Raw genomic sequence first — 19995 nt, forward strand, 5'->3', positions numbered from 1 at the left:
AGTGAGCTCAACAATCTAGGCAGCTTTCTACCCACCTTACAGCCCATCTATCCAATCCATACTTCCTTAACTTGCTGGCAAGAACGCCATCACCTGTCCCTTGTTTGATGATGTATTAACACTGATAATTAGCCCCAGCTGAAACATTCTACTGAAGTTAATGGGAAGTGCCCGGCATGCTCAAGGGCAGTAGAAATGTATGATTGAGAGAAAAAATCAAGGCTTTGCTATGGGAAATGGTGTTTCTCTAAAACACCCCTTAAAATAAAGCCTCATCCCTCATGTAGCTTTCCCTTATTTCCATCCAGCAAAGGCAGTCACCTTGTTCTCCTCAGCCTCATTCCCAGCAAGTCTCTCCCAGACTCAGGGCTAGGGTTCAGAAGCCCTAACTCCTTGGACTATCCCCTAACCATTGTATCATGCTGCCCTTCACCACGGTGCTGGTCACAGTGAAGGCTGGCAGAACGTGGCCCTGCATTTTATCACCCTAGCATGTTTCTGTCTCTGACGTGCGAGGTAGCTGGGAGGAATGTAAAAAGGGGTTTTTTAAGTAACCATAATATCCCAGCAGTTATATGGCTAATTTGTTTTGGCTGGGTGGAACTAGGGAGGGAAAGATGGTGGAAGGGTGCCCTGCAGCTCCCAGCAAGCTAGCTGCCACCCCGTGCTGTGGGCTCTGCAGCCGGCTCTGGGTGCTCACTGGCTCCTGCCAGCCCCGCTCCTGGGGAGCTAGCTGTGCTACAGGCTCTGAAGTATAAGCCGTACGCTGCAGAGCCCACAGTGCGGGGGGTGACAAAGTGGGCCTTATATTCGCTCTGTTCACTTTGTTATAGGGATAGAGATGCAGCCGTGCTAGTCTGATCAAGCTGAAACAAAAGACAGGACTATGCAGCACTTTACAGACTAACAAGATGGTTTATTAGGTGATGAGCTTTTGTGGGCCAGACCCACTTCCTCAGATCAAATTCTGGAAGGGTATGTCTACAGTACACCGCTAGTTCCACGAGGAGTACAGCTAGTTCGGATTAGAAGCCTAATCCGAACTAGCTACTCCATGCTGCGTGTAGCCGCGCGGCACGGGGTTCGAACTAGCCGGCATTTAAAAATGGCACCGGCCGGCTTCATGCAAATGAAGCCCGGGAAATTCAAATCCCGGGCTTCATTTGCAACTGTGGATGACTACATTACCCCCGCTAGTTCGAACTAGCGGGGTAGTGTAGACATACCCAAAGAGAATTGGCATGACCATATATACCAAAGGAATACAATGAAAAAAAGTGAACACATTATAAAACTGACAAATCAGATTTAGAACAGAAGGGAGGTGAAGGGGAGGGCTAGCATCTATGAGATGATACTAGGGGTGATAATTGGGGAAGCTCTCTTTGTAATGGGTAAGGTAATTAGTATCTTTGTTAAGGCCCATTCGTAAAGTGTCAGATTTAAGCATGAATGACAGTTCTGAGGTTTCCCTCTGTAGTCTGGTGTTAAAGTCTCTTTGAAGTAAGGGTACGTCTACACTAGTCCCCTAGATCGATCTAGGGAGGCTAATGAGAGCGACCGAAATTGCAAATCAAGCCCGGGATTTAAATATCCTGCGCTTGATTTGCATATTCCCAGCGGTCGCCATTTTAGAAATTCACTAGCCTGAAGTAACTGCCCACGTCTACACGCGGCAGTGAAACGGGATTCCAATTTAAAGCCCTACCTCGAATTAGCTGGTATTCCTCCTGCAATGAGGTTTACCAGCTCATTTGAATTAGGGGCTTTAAATTGGAATCCCTAGATCGATCTAGGGGGCTAGTGTAGACGTACCTTATGATACATGTAATAAGGTTGTTAAGACTATGCCCAGGTTGGTTGAAATGAAAAGAAACTGGTTTATCCTTGTGAAGATGTCTGCTGTCTGATTCTTTGGCGAAGAATCTGAGAAGTTTGTCCAATATACATAGCAGAAGGACACTGTTGGCACATGATGGCATTAATTATATTTCTGGATGAACAGGAATATATGTTCTTGATCTTGTAACTGACATGGTTAGGTCAGCAGAGTGAATATGTGGACAAAGCTGGCAACGGGGTTTGTTGCAAGAGTAAGTTCCAGGATTGGTATTGGTGTGGTATGTCCTGTGGTTGTTGGTAAGAATCACCCTGAGGTTAGGTGGTTGTCTGTAGGAGACTATGGGTCTGTCCCCCAGAGCCTCTCGGAGGGTAGTATCCTGTTATGTGATTTTTACTGTTCTGTGCTGTTCTGTAGTAACTCTAGAATCATAGAATTATAGAGCTGGCAGAGATCTCGCGGGGTCATCGAGTCCAGCCCCCTGCCCAAAGCAGGACCCCAACTCAATCATCCCAGCCAGGGCTTGGTCAAGCTGAGACTTAAATACCTCTAGGGATGGAGATTCCACCCCCTCCCTAGGGAACCCATCCCAGGGCTTCCCCATCCTCCTAGGGAAATCGTTTTTCCTAGTATCCAACCTAGACCTCCCCCACTGTAACTTGAGCCCATCGCTCCTTGTTCTCCCATCTGTCACTACTGAGAACAGCCTCTCGCCAGCCTCTTTGGAACACTGTGTGTGCGTGCCTCAGTTTCCCTGGACACTGCACTGGTGTCTGGACGGGGACGGGAATTTTGGGTGTGACTCACTGAGGGGAGGCTGCCCCAGGCAGCCCAGGTTAGCATATTCACAATGGCCTGCAGCAGACTTACTGTTTCCTGGGAGCTAGCGTGCAGTGGGAGTTGGCATGTGCCTGCAGGGCAGAAGAGTTTAACCGTAACAGAAACCGATAAGCTGACGCTTTTCAGGGAACCGGTTAAACGCTTCCATCCTGAGGAGCTGGTTATTCGTCACCCTTCAGAATCTTAAAAGGACAGTTGCAGACTCTTGCATAGAATATGGCCACGGAACCAGGTTCAATAATGGCACAAAACAAGGATTTTAGTATTTCCCAGTGGGTGGAAACTTGGTCTCTGCTTTGGAGGGAGAAAACCCCATGTCGTGTTAACCAGATGAATATTCATTCTGCAGTGTGCGGCGGCTCAGCGCCAGAAGCAGTAGTGCAGTTTTGCCATCTAGTTCCTGCCTCCCGCCTCCTAGCCGTGTCCCCTTTAAGTTAGTCTCTGCTGTTCCCAGGTAAGGAACGCTACCCTAGTGCAGACAGCTCCTTATGTATTCGCTGCATGCCTGACTGCAGAACCAATTGTAAGTCGCTGCCTTTTCTCCCCGTTAACCAGAGGGTTACCACAAGCTGTGAGAACGGATGCTTCCTATTTGGCATGGAAAGGGTTAAGCAAACACGACCTTTCCCCCGTTGCATGCGATCTTCCCTCAGTCCCTCCGAAATCATGCTGAGCGCACTGAAATGTGGGGAACGGCGCATCCTGAGCAGTAAGCTTGATTCTGAATCAGGTCTGTGCATGCAATATTGGTGTTTTTAACATCTCTCCCCAAAAAACCCTCAATGAGCGCGAAGCAGACCAAAGGATGGGGCTCCCATCACCCCACTTATTTCTAACCTTCCTGAGCCAGGAATGCATGAAATCATCCAGCAGTACAGAGAGATGGATGGGGGGGGTCCTATTTGAAAAAGGCTGTGCTGAGAGGACACCATCACTATGTCCGATATGCACTAGCTGTTGTTGTTTTGCTACAGACAGATACAGAATAGAAATAATAATCCAAGTATTGAAATATTTCTGCTGCTACACTAGCATTGATTTGTGGGGTGGTTTTTTTTTGGGGGGGGGGTTGCTTGTTTTAATGGACAAAGGAAAAATAACGATGTAAATCAAGGTTAGTTGGTTTGGTTTGTCTTGCAGAGGAAACTGGGTCCAATAGGAGGCTTGTCAGTTTTGCAGCACTTCCTGGCTTAAAAAAAAGATTCTTGAAAGGGGCTGAAAGGGCCAGATTCTCCAAACAAGTCATTGCAGGGAGGAGGAAAGTGGGGAGGGGGGAGACGTGGTGTAAATGTTAATCTTCCCTAATGCAGGCCTGTTAAAAAAGGGTTAAGTGAAGCAGTTGAATGCTGCAAGCCTTGTCAGGGTTGTACTATTTTCTCTAGTGCCTAAGGAGCAGGGTGAGGAGAATGGGGAGGAAATGGGAGATTTCAAACAAAAGGGGGATGGGGAGCAAAGCCTGCCAGGTGGATAATGAAGAGACAGAGCAAGAGGCATAATTGCCCAGGCTCATGCAGAAATCGCTGCTTAGGAACCTAGGAGCAAAGGGTTATATTCCAGTTGACTCCCCTCCCTAGTTCTCTAATCCTGGCTCAAAGTAGCAAGCCCGGCTGCTGTCTGCTGCTGAAGAAGGGATGCTGGAGATTCTCTCTTTGGGAGGAAAATGGTTGGTTGGACTTCCCTGCAATGCAAAACACTGTCCTCCAAAGCAGCGTCCCAGCTGGCTGGGATTATCTGGGTTTGACCATGCTACATGCAGCCATGCTGTGCTGGGGATTTGGGCATGAAGGTCTCAGGGACAATTTCTGGCCGCAGAAGTTGAGCTCCCGTGGGGCTGAGGGGGCGTTGTTTGGAGAGCAAAGCTCAAGAGACAATGCTGAGCATCACACCCGGCTGTCAACTGAAGCCTCTGCGAAGACGCTAGTGCATGAGAGTCCGGTAGCAGGCTTCACCCGTGGAGGGGCGGCGTGACTGCGAAGCTGGCGCAGCGATAGAGGCGCTGATCATGGCAGGGGGCAGGATCCGCTGGTGAGGAGAAAGACGATCGAGATCACATTGCGCAGCACCCGGTGCCAGGCTGCCCCTGCGACCCCCGGCGCTAATTCCCACGTGCAGGGTGGATTTGTTTTATGCGAGGGGCCGCCAGGCAGGCGACAGACAGAGATGTAGCTCGGTTTTTAACGTGGCCACGGGTGCTCTCAGTCCTTCGCTCTTGTTGCAATCCAGAGCAGTGAGGACTCATAAAACAGCCTGCAGGAGGAAGAAGGTTGCCTCTAGGAACTGGGGCTTTAGAGCAACCTCCAGCTCTTTACCTTCCTGCTGTTTTTTCCAGGCAGCGCCACACCTCCGGAGGACACTGGGGACATCAGGGTTTGTGCTGATCTTAGCATCTTTCTACCATCACAGAGAGAGCTTCAGACAGACACTCATCGGCTGTGAAGTAAGGAGCTGCTACGGCCCTCAAGAGGCTTTTCCTTCTTTGCCTGACCAAACCCACCTCATTCCCAGACCTCTCCGCTCCTTCCCCCCACCCTTCCTACAATGACTCACCATTCTTTTGAACTTCGAAGAGAGGAACTTATGGCGATTTTGGAAGCCTGTATTTCTCTCTAGGATTTCCCCCGAGTCAATTAAGCTGTGTCAGTAAGAGACACTGAGATTTGCTTCTCCAGGTAATGCAATTTGTTTTCTGTACGCAGTGGTGGTTTGCAGAGTATGAGGGGAGAGGAGCCAAAGAAAAGAGCTGGAGGAAGGGAAAGGCAGGAGTCCAACTGTCAGCTAGCACAGGTGTGTGCAAATTAATTAGCTGCACAAATAAATAAACCAAACCGTTTGGCTACAGTGCCTAAAGACAGAGAGAAAAATGATTATAGCAAAGCATGTTGACTTGCAGTTTGATTTACAGTGCAAAAGAACTATGAGTGCGTTTAAGTTAAAGCCATGAATGTGCACCTCTAGGTAAACACTGACTTGCCCGCTGTTGCATGGTTGATTTCTAGCCCTAAAGTGCATGAGCAGAAACTATTTTACATCTTATTCTTTTTCACTGGCATCCAGAGTTTAGTCCTTTGAAAAGATAGCAAGCCTTTTAGTCAGTGATTTTTTCTTGTGTTTAAACCCCCCCCCCCAAATATGAATTTGCCATTGCAAATGTTTCTCTCGATGTCACTAGAAAGGTTTCCTCAAGTGCTTTTTCATCAGCAACAGATATTGGGACAGGAGTTTTCAAACTTTGCACGGAGAAGGCAAATTAAAATCAGCTGAGAAATATGAAGTATATTCTAACAGAGGCAGATTCCTAATACACATGACTTCATTGCATCTCTCTCTTTCTCAGCAGGCTAAAGTATTTCCCTTTCCTGATCATCCCTCTGAATTTTCATGAGCTGCTTCCAAACCTATGAACTTGTCCTTTCCCAGGATAGCAGCCTTCCCCTGGATCCGATCCCACCATCAGGCGCCGGAAGAGCTTAGATTAAGGCTTGCTTTTAAACCTAAATATGACAGTTGCTACTGGAGATCCCACAGATGAAGCAGCAGCCTTGGCAGGCCATCCGCAGGACACCTATAACCCTGAAACGGATCATGAGTGCTGCGAGAGGGTGGTCATTAACATCTCAGGGCTGCGCTTTGAAACCCAGCTCAAGACTCTAGCTCAGTTTCCAGAGACCTTACTAGGGGACCCAAAAAAGAGAATGAGATATTTCGATCCTCTCCGTAATGAGTATTTTTTTGACCGGAACAGACCCAGTTTCGATGCTATTTTGTACTATTACCAATCGGGTGGTAGGTTGAGGAGGCCAGTTAATGTGCCCTTGGACATCTTCTCGGAGGAGATCAGGTTCTATGAACTTGGGGAAGAAGCCATGGAGATGTTTCGAGAGGATGAAGGCTACATTAAGGAAGAAGAAAGACCTTTACCGGAGAACGAGTTTCAGAGACAAGTGTGGCTGCTATTCGAGTATCCAGAAAGCTCAGGGCCGGCTAGGATTATAGCTATTGTCTCCGTCATGGTGATTTTAATCTCCATCGTGAGCTTTTGCCTGGAAACCCTGCCTGTTTTTCGGGATGAGAACGACGACATGCATGGCAGCGGGGTAAGCCACCACCCTTATTCCAACAGTACCATGGGCTATCAGAAGTCCACCTCTTTCACAGACCCTTTCTTTATAGTAGAGACTCTTTGCATCATTTGGTTCTCCTTCGAGTTCCTGGTAAGGTTTTTCGCCTGCCCCAGCAAGGCCGGGTTTTTTACCAACATCATGAACATCATTGACATTGTCGCCATCATCCCCTATTTCATCACCCTAGGGACTGAACTGGCTGAGAAACCAGAGGATGGCCAACAAGGGCAGCAGGCCATGTCCCTGGCTATCCTCCGAGTCATCCGCTTGGTGCGGGTTTTTAGGATCTTCAAACTATCCAGGCACTCCAAAGGGCTGCAGATCCTGGGGCAGACACTCAAGGCCAGCATGCGAGAACTAGGCCTCTTGATATTCTTCCTCTTCATTGGTGTCATCCTCTTCTCCAGTGCCGTCTACTTTGCAGAAGCTGATGAGAGCGAGTCTCAGTTTCCCAGCATCCCGGATGCATTCTGGTGGGCTGTGGTTTCCATGACCACAGTTGGCTATGGAGACATGGTCCCCACCACCATCGGTGGGAAAATAGTTGGCTCCTTGTGCGCCATTGCGGGTGTGTTAACGATTGCCTTACCAGTGCCGGTCATAGTGTCCAACTTCAACTACTTCTATCACCGCGAGACGGAAGGAGAGGAGCAAGCCCAATATTTGCAAGTGACCAGCTGCCCAAAGATCCCTTCTTCCCCTGACCTCAAGAAAAGCAGAAGTGCCTCCACTATTAGTAAGTCTGATTATATGGAGATACAGGAAGGTGTAAACAACAGTAATGAAGACTTTAGAGAGGAGAACTTGAAGACAGCCAATTGCACCCTGGCTAACACAAATTACGTTAATATCACCAAAATGCTAACCGATGTCTAGCCCTTACCGCCTGGTAACCTATTTAAAGCTGAAGTGGAACAATTGCAGTTATTGCATAATACCCTGCATTGTAGTTAATACAGTATGTTCTACAGCCTGCATTTGGTTCTGCATGGGAAGCAATAGTTGTGTAAGTGACTTTCTAACTTTTTATTTAGACAGCGAATAAGCTTTCATGCACAAATTGTGTTTTTTTTAACATCACAAGTTTATGGGTTTCCAGAGATATGGAACACACAGGCATTCAAAACAAAATCACATCACTTGCAATCCCAGGGATCTTGAACAAAAAAGTCTGTGGAGAAACCTCATGTAAACAACAGTACCCATAAATGTCAAGCAGAAAAAGCATTTCATTGCACTCAGCATACAAAATTATATCCCAAGGAAATAGCACACATCTAGCTTCCAAGCTTATGGATTCATAGGAATAGGTCATGCTTGGTTTAATTAAAGGAGCATACAGCCAGGAGTCCGAATTCCTGTAAGGTTCAGATTTCTGCAATACATCATGCAGGCTTGTGTTTCATAACTGAAAATGCTGCATGCAGCAATGGCTTTACCCACTGCAGTGTGAGACCTGGGGAGAGACAATTAGCATGGCAGAACTCTAGTTAGTAAGTCTTCAATTTTCTATGCCGGTGATAGGAAGGGACACATAACAAATCAAGAGCCTGCGTTTTTTCTGGGTTTTTTTTTAAGATGACACTTCCATCTTCACTATTTCAAGGGTCACCAAAGACACATCTACTGACACATTCAAAATGAGTTGAAAAAAGCATCTTTTTTTAGAATACCGGAGCAAACTCTGCTGTGGCCTATAATATATTTATACTGCAGTGAAATGTAATCAGTAATACAGTACTGCTGCATGGATATTTGTTGCATGAGTCTGAATAACGAATATACATACAAATATCTATTTTCTTAGTAGACCATACAGTATTCATGTTTATAGTGTTTATAGATTCTCCGAAGGCTTGGAGGAGATTCATGGAAGTAAAACAAAACAAAACACAGAAACAAGGCTGGGTTAAAGATACTGACTAAATGTAAGAAGCAAGGCAAAGGTTGCTGGGTTCTTCCTGGTATTCACAGGCCTGGAGCACAGAACTGGGCAAGTGAAGGAAGGAGAGCTGAAAGTTAAGCACCTGTGCTCATCACATGAGGTGGAACTAGCAATTAATCTTGGTGTCACAAGCAGGACTCTGCAGCTGACCAGAGATGGCACAAAGGACAGGTGGCACTGTGTGTTAAAGAACTCCTGACGCTATTGTTCTGCAACCATCAGCTGCATTATACAATATTGTGTTGCCTCTAGAATGATCAGGACAGCTTCTCAGCTGGTGTGAATGGGCTCTGTCAGAATCAGAGCCAGGGACACCGGCGAAGGACTGAGCTGGACGTATGTAATTTATATGTGATATCCATGCAAATGTGGTATGAGCTTATGCACTATAACACGGGCACAAGGCAATTTATGGGCCAGATCCTCCCTGGTGGAAACTGGTTTGTGTATATGTGATAGACGAGTTCAGGGTGTACTGGAACGCTGCTGCCCTGTGGGTGACCTCTGCTCCAAAACAATATGCCAAACAGCCAGCAACACTTGGGCAGCATGGCTCATGCGCTGCACTCACTGAGATGGTCAGTGGAGGTGGAAGCTGGCCCCTTGCTTTTAATCACTGGGCAAGAGTTTCCCATCATTCCCGAGCTCTACCTTCTAGCGCATCCTTTGAAAATGCACCTGGGCCCTAACTGTGTGGCAGCGTTGGGCAGCCTCTGCCGAGCCCTGCCAACCCAGAGTAGAACTGCCTCCTGTTGTGCTGGACCATGAATGCCCACCCTGGCTGAAGCATCCTTTGCAAAGAGTCAGCATAAGGCCTGGGCAGCAATTCAGAGCCACAGGCTGAATGTGACGCCCTGCTTTGCACAGGGTGAATGCAGGGGATGGGTCTAACAGCTGGTCCAGCCATTCCTTAGATCTTGGAGCCCCTATTCTGTATTGGCCTAGTCTCCAATCCTACCACCTCCCCATCTCCTTGGGTTGCCAGGGGGTTCTGCCTGCATAAAGACCTCAGGGTTTCCTCTATTCCCTTTACAATTCCCATTTTATTCTGGACTAGATGGGAGCCTCCCACGAGTGTTTCTAGTGGATTATATCGATCAGCCCCTGCTTCATGCACAGCCTTCTTTGGCTCCCATTTTCCCATGGTTTCCGTGGCCAGAAGCGGAGCTGACAATCTCAACAGCAGCAGAAGAGAAGGGAAATTCCCCATCATTTGATAAACCATCCAAAAGAAGGGACCTCCTCCTCCTGTGGGTGCTGTGGCCAGCTGTCAGATCTGTAGAGCAGATCTCAGCCTCTAGCTAGCTGGCCAGCGACGATTTACCTTTTCTCAGGCCTCAGTCCTGGGAGGCATTTAAGGGTGCACGTAACATTACGCACATGCTGAACTGGCCTTAAGGGCCCATCGACTTCAATGCACTTTGGGTCTGGCACATTCTAATGTCCCTGGTCAAATCCAGGTACTACTGTAGTCCACAGCAATGGTTCCAAAGATGGCCCTGATCCTGAGTCTCCTCTCCCTTCCATCAGTGTCAGGCCACTGATCCGAATGAAGTGACTCCTGATTTTCACCTGTACAAGCAGTGCAGATTGACTCAGTAGAACTGGGATGAGAGAACCTTCTGCAGTCGGGGTAAAAGGGCCTGCCAGGTGCAAAGCCCTTCGGTGGCAGTGCATGGCGCTCAGCACCGGGCTGCAGTTGATGGCGCGGGACCATTTTTAAGCATGAGGATGCTGACATACCCTTTACCCCATTCTCTCCCCACCCAGCTGAGGCCAGGAGCAAAGCTCTGGTGTGTGGGGCAGCCCCCGGGACCCTGGGCCCGGTGCTAGCAGCAGAACTCCCAACACACAGGGGCAAAGCAGAGCTGCTGGCAGCGGAGCCCCCAGAACACAGGGCAGCAGCTGGGTCCTCAGGCGCAGGGCTGGCAGCAGAGCCCATGATACGTGGGGAGGCAGCTGGGACTTGGAGCGCTAGGCGAGACCGGGAGCCCAAAGGTGCTGCAGCAGCCCCGCACCCCCATGTATGGCTGCACTAGTGCAAATAAGGGTCTTAATTCTCCTGCTTCATTTGTGCAGCAATGAACAAAAAAAGGACGTATTTTGTCTCCTTCATTTACACCCAGCCATTTTTACCTCTAACAGTGTGATATTAGAAAACAAAAGCAATAAGCCTAATTAAAAGAATCATTAAATAATACGTATTCTGTAGCAATGGTGCTAAAAAAGTGCCACTCACAGCTCAGTGCCAATTCCCCATGAGGCCAGCCGGCTGAAATCAATTGAAGGGTCTTATTCGTCCCCATCGCTGTAGCATCTCAGCACCCGGGAGTCTGTCATGTATTTACCCTGACAGCACCCCGTACGGTAGAGCAATATATTATCTCCATTTTGCAGAGGGGAAACTAAGGCAGAGACAGAGATGTCCAGATTTCTAAAGGCACCTAGAGATCTTGCCATTTGGTGGGATTTTCTACATACTTAGGCACCGAACTCCCATTGACCTCTGTATCTTTGGGTCCATCTATGTGCCATTGTCAGTCCGGTCTCTGGGGACCCAGAGCTGTGAACTTGCTGGTTCCAAGCCTGTGTCTGAGTCCACAGTAAACCTGGATTTACAATTGCTGGACCCCGGACTCACAGCCACGCTAACTTGTCCAGGCTGCATTCTGCAGACTTCTGACTTGAATCTGCGGTGGGAGTTGCAGCTACACTGCAAAATAACAGGGCTTGGACCAAAGTTGCAAGGGGACTCAAACTTTGACCAGCCCTCAGCAGAATCCTAGATGGGTTCTGAGTGTCTAGTGACCTGAGTCAGACTGATTTGTGTGTGGACAGAAAAGGGGCTTGAGCTCAGACCTGAATCAGTGCCCAGGTTTGCTGTGCAATGTAGCTGGTGTCTAAAAACCTTTGAGGTTGTGGGCCTATGTGACTTGCCCAGAGTCATTCAGGACATTTGTGGTGGAGGAACTGATGCCCAGGCTATGTCTAGACTGCAGGGCTTTTCTGGGATAGCAGAGGTATCCCGAAAAAACTCTGCCGCATCCAAAGAAGGCGTCCGCTTTTTCGGAACAGTTTCTGCAAAGGTGGACGTGTTCTTTCGGCTTCCCTGTCTTCCTCTCAGTGAGAGGAATGAGGGATATTCCAAAAGAGGAGGTTTTTTTTTCTTAAATTTGGCCCCATGTAGACAGGCCAAATTTCGGAAAAGCCTCTTTCGGAAAAAAAAGCAGAAAAAGATACGCAAATTAAATGATCTTTTCTGACTTTTTTCTGCAGTGTAGACGTATCCCCAGAGAGACGAGGTAAAATAAAAGTGCCGTAGACTCTAACTTTCAATAAAGCATACGGTACTTTTTTCAAAAGTGCCTAAACCCTCTTGGCTTCCAATGGGACTTAGGATCCTGAGTTACCCTAATTGACTCATCCACGCTATGTGGTCTTGAATACCAGCAAGTGCTGAAGCCAGTATATTACTTTTCCTCTTGGCAGTTTGCTCTTTTGGTCCTCATCAATAGAGCCCTGCAGATCCGTGGCCATCGGCTATATAGCTGTGGGTATCCATATCCTCGGAGGCTGAGGCAAAGATCCGTGGCTCATTCTTGTGGATAGAGATGTGGATACAAAATGTTGTATCAGCGCTTGTCTCTAATAATTAATCTTAATAAGCACATTGGGGATGGCCTTCACGCCAGCCCCCCAAAATAGAAGACGTCACATGGTCTGTACTGCTTTTGTTGAGGACTTAGGTGGCTTAAAGGTCTCATGCTGATCCTTTGCCCAGAGGCAGAGAGTGTCCCAGGTGAGTCAGAACACCAGGAACTGGTCCGATAATTGGTTTGCCCAAGTGCAGATTGCAGACTCCAGTGTTTTGGGCTGTTGCTGTAGAGTGCTGGAAGACATCACAGCGGAGCAGCAAGTGCAGTTCTTCCACATAGCCTCTGTTTTAGGGTGCTGTTGGTTTTTTCATGAGCCAACTGAGATCAAATGTAGATCAGCCCAACCCTTTCTCTAGCAGACTCCATCAATGCCCTTTCTCCAAATAGGCTGCGCATCCAAGGAGTTCGGTGAATATTACAGTAATGCTCCCTGGAGCCAGGAGCTATGGATTCAGCCTTTCTCTTGCCTTGAGCTAGATTAAAATCATTGCTACCTGGCTCAGGGCTCTGAGAGGGAGGAAGGAACCTATATGGTTCATGAGCTGCAATAGGCTAAATTTGAAACCAGGCAAGGTGCCTGCAAGAAAGCCTGGGGCAGCCTGCTCTGGGGGCTTGAAGAGTCTGCAGGGGGCTCCCTGGGAAGAGTGCACTGATGATCAGGGGGTATGGCAAGCAGAAGGCCCAAATGTAGCCCATGCATAAAGAAATTAGACACCTATTGACTTCAGTACTCAGGGACTTGGGTATCATTCCTGGCCACTTGTGTGACTTGGAAGAAGTGTTCAAAAGTGGCAGCTGTTTTGAGTTTGAGAGACTTCAGGCCTGATTTTCAGGGGTCCCGAGTATCCCAAACATCTTTGACGTCCCCTGGAAATGGAAATCAGGCCCCTAGTGTCTCACACTGCACACCACATAATGGTAGCACTAAGTGCACACACAATAGGCTGGCAAACTGGTGAATTCCTGTCACATCCTAGCTGATAGGAAAATATATCTCAGTGTATAGAACTGTGGCTTATAGGCTTTCTCAGAAGTATATATCTCTGCAGTTAGTTTTAGGTCCTTTTCCAAGGCCTACTCTAATACTAGGTCTATCAGGAAAAAGATCCCAAGAATGGTGTTACACACATATAGCATGTGGGTGTATAAATATGGGCATATTTGTGCATAAATACACAGAAGGAAAGAAAAAGACAGAGGAGGGAATATTTCAGAAAGGGACTTGTTTTGTGACCAAGTGGTTCCTAGGTGAAACACTGAAATTACTACCAACATCTCCTAGACTTTCTGGAATTCGCAATGCAGTTAGAGGTGGGCCCAAACTGAGAAAGAAATCTGGATCCAAATTTGAAATAGGTTGAACCAAACACCTTCCCCTCTCAAATAATGAGAGTATTCAGATCCTGGCCTTACAGCTGTTCTTTCTCTTTCTGTAGCAGAGGGAACAAACCCCCCAGTATCCTGGAAACGTTGTGAGATTGCCAGTCTATGAGTTGGGCCCATTTCTAGTGTGTATGTAACTAGGTAGGTAAATCCAAACCAATGATTTAAGGGATTTGTTTGTGTTGCAAGATACATCAACTGCATCAAATTATAGTGGTCATGAAAAAATCTCTTGAGGTAGATATTACTGTGGGTTATTGGATTTATCAGCAACAGAGCATGTGATTTCCTACAATTGTGAATTTCAACCCTGTAAGGTTTGAATGTCTTAATGGTCCCATCTGTCTTGGCGGTCATTCACTAACGAGCGGGACATCTTCCTGTCACCCTCCTCCTTGTGCATCCATTGATGGCTGACCAGCCCGATTCTGGAGCCACAGGTCTTACCGCAGACGGGGCAGGTGCTGGTGGCTGTTGGATGGGCGCAACACAGTTTTTGTCCCTTTTTTCTCCTTCATCACCTCTCTTTCATCTGCGTGGCAGCGAGACCTCTCACATTGTGCCACCCGCTCATGGATTACTGCTCTCCACTGGGGATGGTCCCGGGCAAGAGTCTTCCAAGTGTTGACACCGATGCTGCACTTTTTCATGTTTGCCTTCAGCATGTCCTTAAATCGCTTCCTCTGGCCCCCAGCATGCCTCAGTCCTTCCTTCAGCTCGGAAACAAATGTTTTGGGAGGTGCTGTTCATGCACCCGGAGCACATGGCCAGTCTAGCAAAGTTGTTGGCCGATGATGACTTTATGGTGTCCCATAACACCATAAAGAAGGACGCTCATGCTTCCTTCCTCCGAACCCTCACACCAGGGAGAGTTGGAGCAGAACTCAGGGATGGATGCATATACCTAAGAATGCAGAATACAGCATGGATAGCACATATATAGAGCTGTGGAGAAGTAATCCTCTGGAGCGTATTCTACTCAGGACCCTCAAAATTTTTCCACCTATGTGCAGAATAAATTTTGTTATGTGCACTGAGACATGCACATATACACAATCAGTAGAAACACATGCTGCTGGTTGTGGGTGCTCTGCGAATCAGCTGGGTGGTACTGGACTCTCTCCTGGGTGACCTCCCAAGCACTCAGCTTACAGGGAACACTGCCCAGGATCCTGTGAATTTTCCAGGGAGCATCACTACAGTTTCTAATGCTCCTCAGAGCAGAGTTAGTTACCTCCCCACATCCTCCATCCCTGAAGGGGGTGCAATCTGTGTATGTGCCAAGGAGAGGACCAGTTGACCATGCCGCCAGGGGTGGGGGCAATGAAGAGGGAACTAGCCAAGATCTGTAAGTTTAGGCCTAGTATTCATCATGGATCTGAAAGCTCCACATAAGCAAGGGACCGCTCCTTCCTCACACACCTTGTAGCTGCTAATGTCTTCCCCAGAGCAGAGAACTCTCTTCCCTTTGACCAGCGCTTGTTGCTGCAGCTTTTAATTTCTACTGTGGTAGTGTCCAGGGATTCCAAGCAGGGATCAGGACCCCTTTCCACTACACACTCCTGGAGCAAATACCACAGAGACAGGTCCTGCCCCAGACACCTGACTGTCCCCTAATGGGAACACTAAGCTCTCAATACTTCAGTCCAAGGGAGCAAACCTTACCCTCTGTTTGATCTTATGCTGAAATGCTGCCTGCCCTCTCCCCCTCCCACTGCCTCCCGGGCGCTGTGTGAACTCTAGTGCATCGGCCGCACACTGCCAATATAAGAATCGTCTCCCAGCTGGCTCTGCATTAGAACATGTCTCAGCTCTTCCAAGCTGCAGTCACGATCTTGGCATCCCTCCCAGCATGCTGCTGCCTGGACACTCTCCCTTCCGATCGAGGGGAGCTGCAGGTGCTGAGATCTTGGCAGCAGCGCATCGTAAGACATTCGGTCAGACTCCGAGCGGCTCTAAATTGGTGCCATTGTAGCTGCACCAATTTACATCAGCTGAGCATCTGGCCTGCAGCTCCTGGAAAGGTGGCCACATGTAAATTCCTTCATTCATGTTTCTCTTCCTGGGTATGTTTTGGCTTCAAGGCGATGTTGAATGTAGCAATGTAACAATGGTTTCATTCCAAGGTCTGAATGTGTAGAAATATAGATGGAAACTGCAAATTATTTCAAAACTTGCATGGCTTTTTTTAACCAAGCATAACAACCACAATTAGTAGTTTGCACCTGCTTCCCTAGTGCCTGAGACTTTGTAGATGTTTTACAATGTCAAATTACGATTCAAGCTAAAAAAAAAGATATTGGCTTAAATAAGCATGTGTTGCCTAATTTGAGAGAATCAATACGAAGAGGAAACCCAAGAAAGACTTGTAATAATGATGCTGGAATAGAACCTTTTGTCTCCATGGTTACTGGAGAAATGGCACCAATAATGGAGAGAGGCCTGTAAACTGTGGAAGGAGGGCTCATGGAAATTTCAACTCATTTAACCATGTGTTTGCTAGACAACATTTTAGACACCAGCTGTATCTGATTTGCACAGTCTGTATAGACTCTAACATTTATATTGATGGCCCAGCAGTGACAGGACACTGTTAGCTGAGAGATGCGAAGTCAATAAGAGACGTTTGTATATAGATATACATATATCTGTGTAAATATATATTATGAATGAACATTTGCTGTCTGGTTTATCATGAGTGTACATAATTTATTCTTCATAGAGTATCACAAATTTTGTAAATATCAGCAACAATTAACAAAAAATATGTATATTATTGAGGATTTATTTTGGCATCGGTCCTGGGTGGAAAACAAAGAAAAGCAAATAAATTTTGGACATACGTGTCATTTTCTGTGTATTTTGAATGGTAAAAGATAGATATAGGATTCTCCCTCCTCAGAAATGTTCCTGCAGCAGTCAGTTGCATACTCCTGAAAACAATGGAAGTGGCTTAAATGAATCAAATATTCAGGCCATGCATAAGAAAGATATAGAGTGTGATCTGATTTCCTCCAAAGAGTTATCATGATGTAAAATGAAGGTATGTGACAACTGTGTCTTTGAAAATTTGAGCTGAGGTGTTTGCATTGTATTGTCGCCATCCACCAGAGGTATTTTAGCACAGGTGCTAAGTTGCCTCTTAGAAAGAACCCGTAGGAGAAATAATGTTAGTTCACTGTGGGGATGTCTCGCCTACAGGGTTTTTTCGTAAAAAGTGACCTTTTTTCAAAAAAACTTCCCCTGCGTCTAGATTGCTGCCGCGTTCTTTCAAAAGTAAATCGAAAGAACGCGGCAGTTTTTTGCCTGCGGAAAACCTTGTTTTACGAGAAAGAACGCCTTTTTTCCAGAGTGCTCTTTTGAGAAAAGGCGCTCTGTAATGCAAACTGTGCTTTTTTGACAGAGCATCCAGACTGCCTGGGCGCTCTCTTTCGAAAAAGCGGCTTGTTTTTTCGAAAGTACTGGTTGTCGTCTAGATGCTCTTTTTCGAAAGAGGCTTGCAGTCTAGTCGTAGCCTGCATGGGGCTGTTGCAAGGAAAGTGTTGTCAATTCTTTGTAATATAGTAGAACGTATCGGTCCCAGCTGAGATTTGGCTCCCATTGTGCCAGGCTCTGTACAAACACATACACTGGAGTTTTCAAACAATCCCCAAATTCTAGGCTCATGACTCTATGCTCTATGGTATTAGTACAAGACAGCCTCTGCTCCAAATGGCTTTCAGTTTTAATGGGCAAGACACACAAAGGAAGTGAGAGGCACAACGGTGCAGTAACTCACAGTTCTAGGAATTAAACCTACGATTTCCTGCTTCCTACCTCACAGCCCTAACCATAGGCACACACTGCTTTGCCATGCCAAGTGTTAGTATATGGATCTACTCAGTGTTCTGTTTAAATGGGGAGGGGCGGGTTCTGACATGCTGATCTTGTTCCTAGAAGGAATCACATCTTAGGTGACAAAAGTGCCTGGGACCTTGCAGAGAGTGTGACATTTTATTCTAAAATACTGGTCAGAGGGATTGGAAGAACTTTGAGAAAAGAGCAGATCACAGTGTTAGCCACGTGCCGTCTGTGGGAAAATAAACAGCGTGCTTGTCAGTCCCAGTAATGTCGTCTAACCGGATCACAAGACAGAACTATTTATTTGTGGGGTCCATGTGATGTTTAGATTGATTTGCTGAAGAATGTAAGGTTGGTTTATTAAAAGAATGATAACTCTGGTTGTTAATTCAGTTTATGGGATGTCAATCTAGCAGTATTCCCCACTGCTGGATAACAGTTTGGAAACAGCTGATCCTTACTTGATAAAAAAACTGGGGTCAGAATTTCCACTGGTGTTCACGCTTCAGGGTTTAAGCCAATCTCTACCTAATAGTGATTGGGGGAGACAATATAGGGGGTAGATTACCACACAGCTGTCTCCTGTGAGGATCTTAAGCTTCCTTCTGAAGCATCCAGTGCTGGCCACTGTCAGGTATAAGATGATGGACCTCCGATCTGATCCAGTTTGGCAGCGCATCTAGTGTCAATCAGCTTAGTTCCTCCAAAATTAATGGAGCTGTGCTTGGTTTCAAAACCATTTTCCATTGCTCAAAAATTCACTCTCCTACAACTTTACTCTGCACAGTTGAACTGTATTAATCGTCACTTTGCTAATCCTCTGACCTGTGAATTCTCACAGATAACCCAATAAATCCACCAAGCCAATACTTCATAGCAGAGGCAGAGGGTAGCAATGAGATCAGAGCTGTTTAAGCTCCCAAAGGTGGCAGTGTTGTCTAACAGCTAGCCCACATGACTGGGAGTCAAGAATTCTGGATTCAGTTTCTGAGTTTGCTACTGCCTTGCTGCGTGACCTTAGTCAAATCACTTCACCGCTCCATGCCTCAGTTTCTCTTGGTGTAAAATGGAGATAGTGCTATTTAACCCACCTTTGTAAGGCATGCTGAGATGGAAAGTGTGATATAAGTACAGAGTGCTAGTATTAACTTTACAAAAGATACTGCAGCACATCTACCAGTATGCCAGAAACCATTTATACAAATAACTGCAAATAAATTATACTTGTCAAAAGAAACTAAATCGGTACCATTATTTTGGCTGCCATTGGGTTGATTTTTAAAACTGATGCACTTCTTGATAATTCTCAAAATTCTCCAGTTATTCAGAAGAATTATCAGCTGTCATACAGTGTATTCAGAAGCTTGAACTAAGACCATGTTTAGACTTGTGGGAAGGTTGACGCTGTGGTGGTGGATCTTCTGACATTTGATTTAGCAGGTCCAATAACGACCCACTAAATTGAACACCGAGGCGCCCCCCCCCCCCTCGTCAGCATCAGTACGCCGGGCTGTTGCAAGGAGCAAGGGAAGTCAATGGAAGAGTTTCTAGCGTCAACCTCCCACTGTGGGAAAGGCACCGAAGTTTGACTTGAAGGTACATTGACTCCAGCTACTCCAATTATTTATGTCACTGGAATTGCATACCATAAGTTGACTTCCCCCCATAATATAGACTAGCACCATTGTGCAAAGCACTGCACAGGCATATAGTAAGAAGCAGACAGTCTGGCTGTGTCTAGACTGGCAAGTTTTTCCGCAAAATCATCTGCTTTTGCGGAAAAACTTGCCAACTGTCTACACTGGCCGCTTGAATTTCTGCAAAAGCACTGACGATCTCATGTAAGATTGTCAGTGCTTTTGCGGAAATACTATGCTGCTCCCGTTCGGGCAAAAGTCTTTTTCCGAAAAACTTTTGTGCAAAAGGGCCAGTGTAGACAGCAGAGATTTGTTTTCTGCAAAAAAGCCCCGATCGCGAAAATGGTGATCGGGGCTTTTTTGCGGAAAACCGCGTCTAGATTGGCCATGGACGCTTTTCCGCAAAAAGTGCTTTTGCGGAAAAGCGTCCTGCCAATCTAGACACACTTTTCCAAAAATGCTTTTAACGGAAAACCTTTCTGTTAAAAGCATTTCCGGAAAATCATGCCAGTGTAGACGTAGCCTCTATGTCTCAAAGAACTTTGGCCGAAATCCTCAAATGCTTAACTTCCTGGGAAGCACCTACATATTTAAGATTTGAGTCTCACAGTATAACAAACAAGGCACAAAGACTGTGGGAGGGGAAACTAAAGCAAAGTTCCTTGCCTAGGATTATACAACAGGTCTGCAGGAAAAATAGGGGGTATGTCTACACTTGCCCCCGACTTCAAAG

The 19995-nt window shown here is 46.7% G+C and overlaps 1 protein-coding gene across 4 annotated transcripts in view; it reads left to right on the forward strand.

The window, feature by feature from the left end:
- Positions 1 to 19587, forward strand: part of LOC102452231 (potassium voltage-gated channel subfamily A member 2) — a 32652-nt gene extending 13065 nt beyond the window's left edge. Inside the window, exons 2-3 of one of the 4 annotated variants that reach the window (XM_025185747.2) lie at positions 5010 to 5117; positions 6015 to 19587. In XM_025185747.2, the coding sequence (XP_025041532.1) occupies positions 6178 to 7677 (1500 nt within the window). In that variant the 5' untranslated portion in view covers positions 5010 to 5117; positions 6015 to 6177 and the 3' untranslated portion in view covers positions 7678 to 19587. Of the gene's footprint in view, positions 1 to 3934 lie in introns of those variants that run through there. The other 3 variants (XM_014574699.3, XM_006125299.4, XM_075910059.1) reach the window with 3 other exon arrangements.
- The last annotated feature ends 408 nt before the right edge of the window (positions 19588 to 19995 follow it).

The sequence above is a fragment of the Pelodiscus sinensis genome, chromosome 27, assembly GCF_049634645.1.
Source record: "Pelodiscus sinensis isolate JC-2024 chromosome 27, ASM4963464v1, whole genome shotgun sequence".
NCBI lineage: Eukaryota > Metazoa > Chordata > Testudines > Trionychidae > Pelodiscus > Pelodiscus sinensis.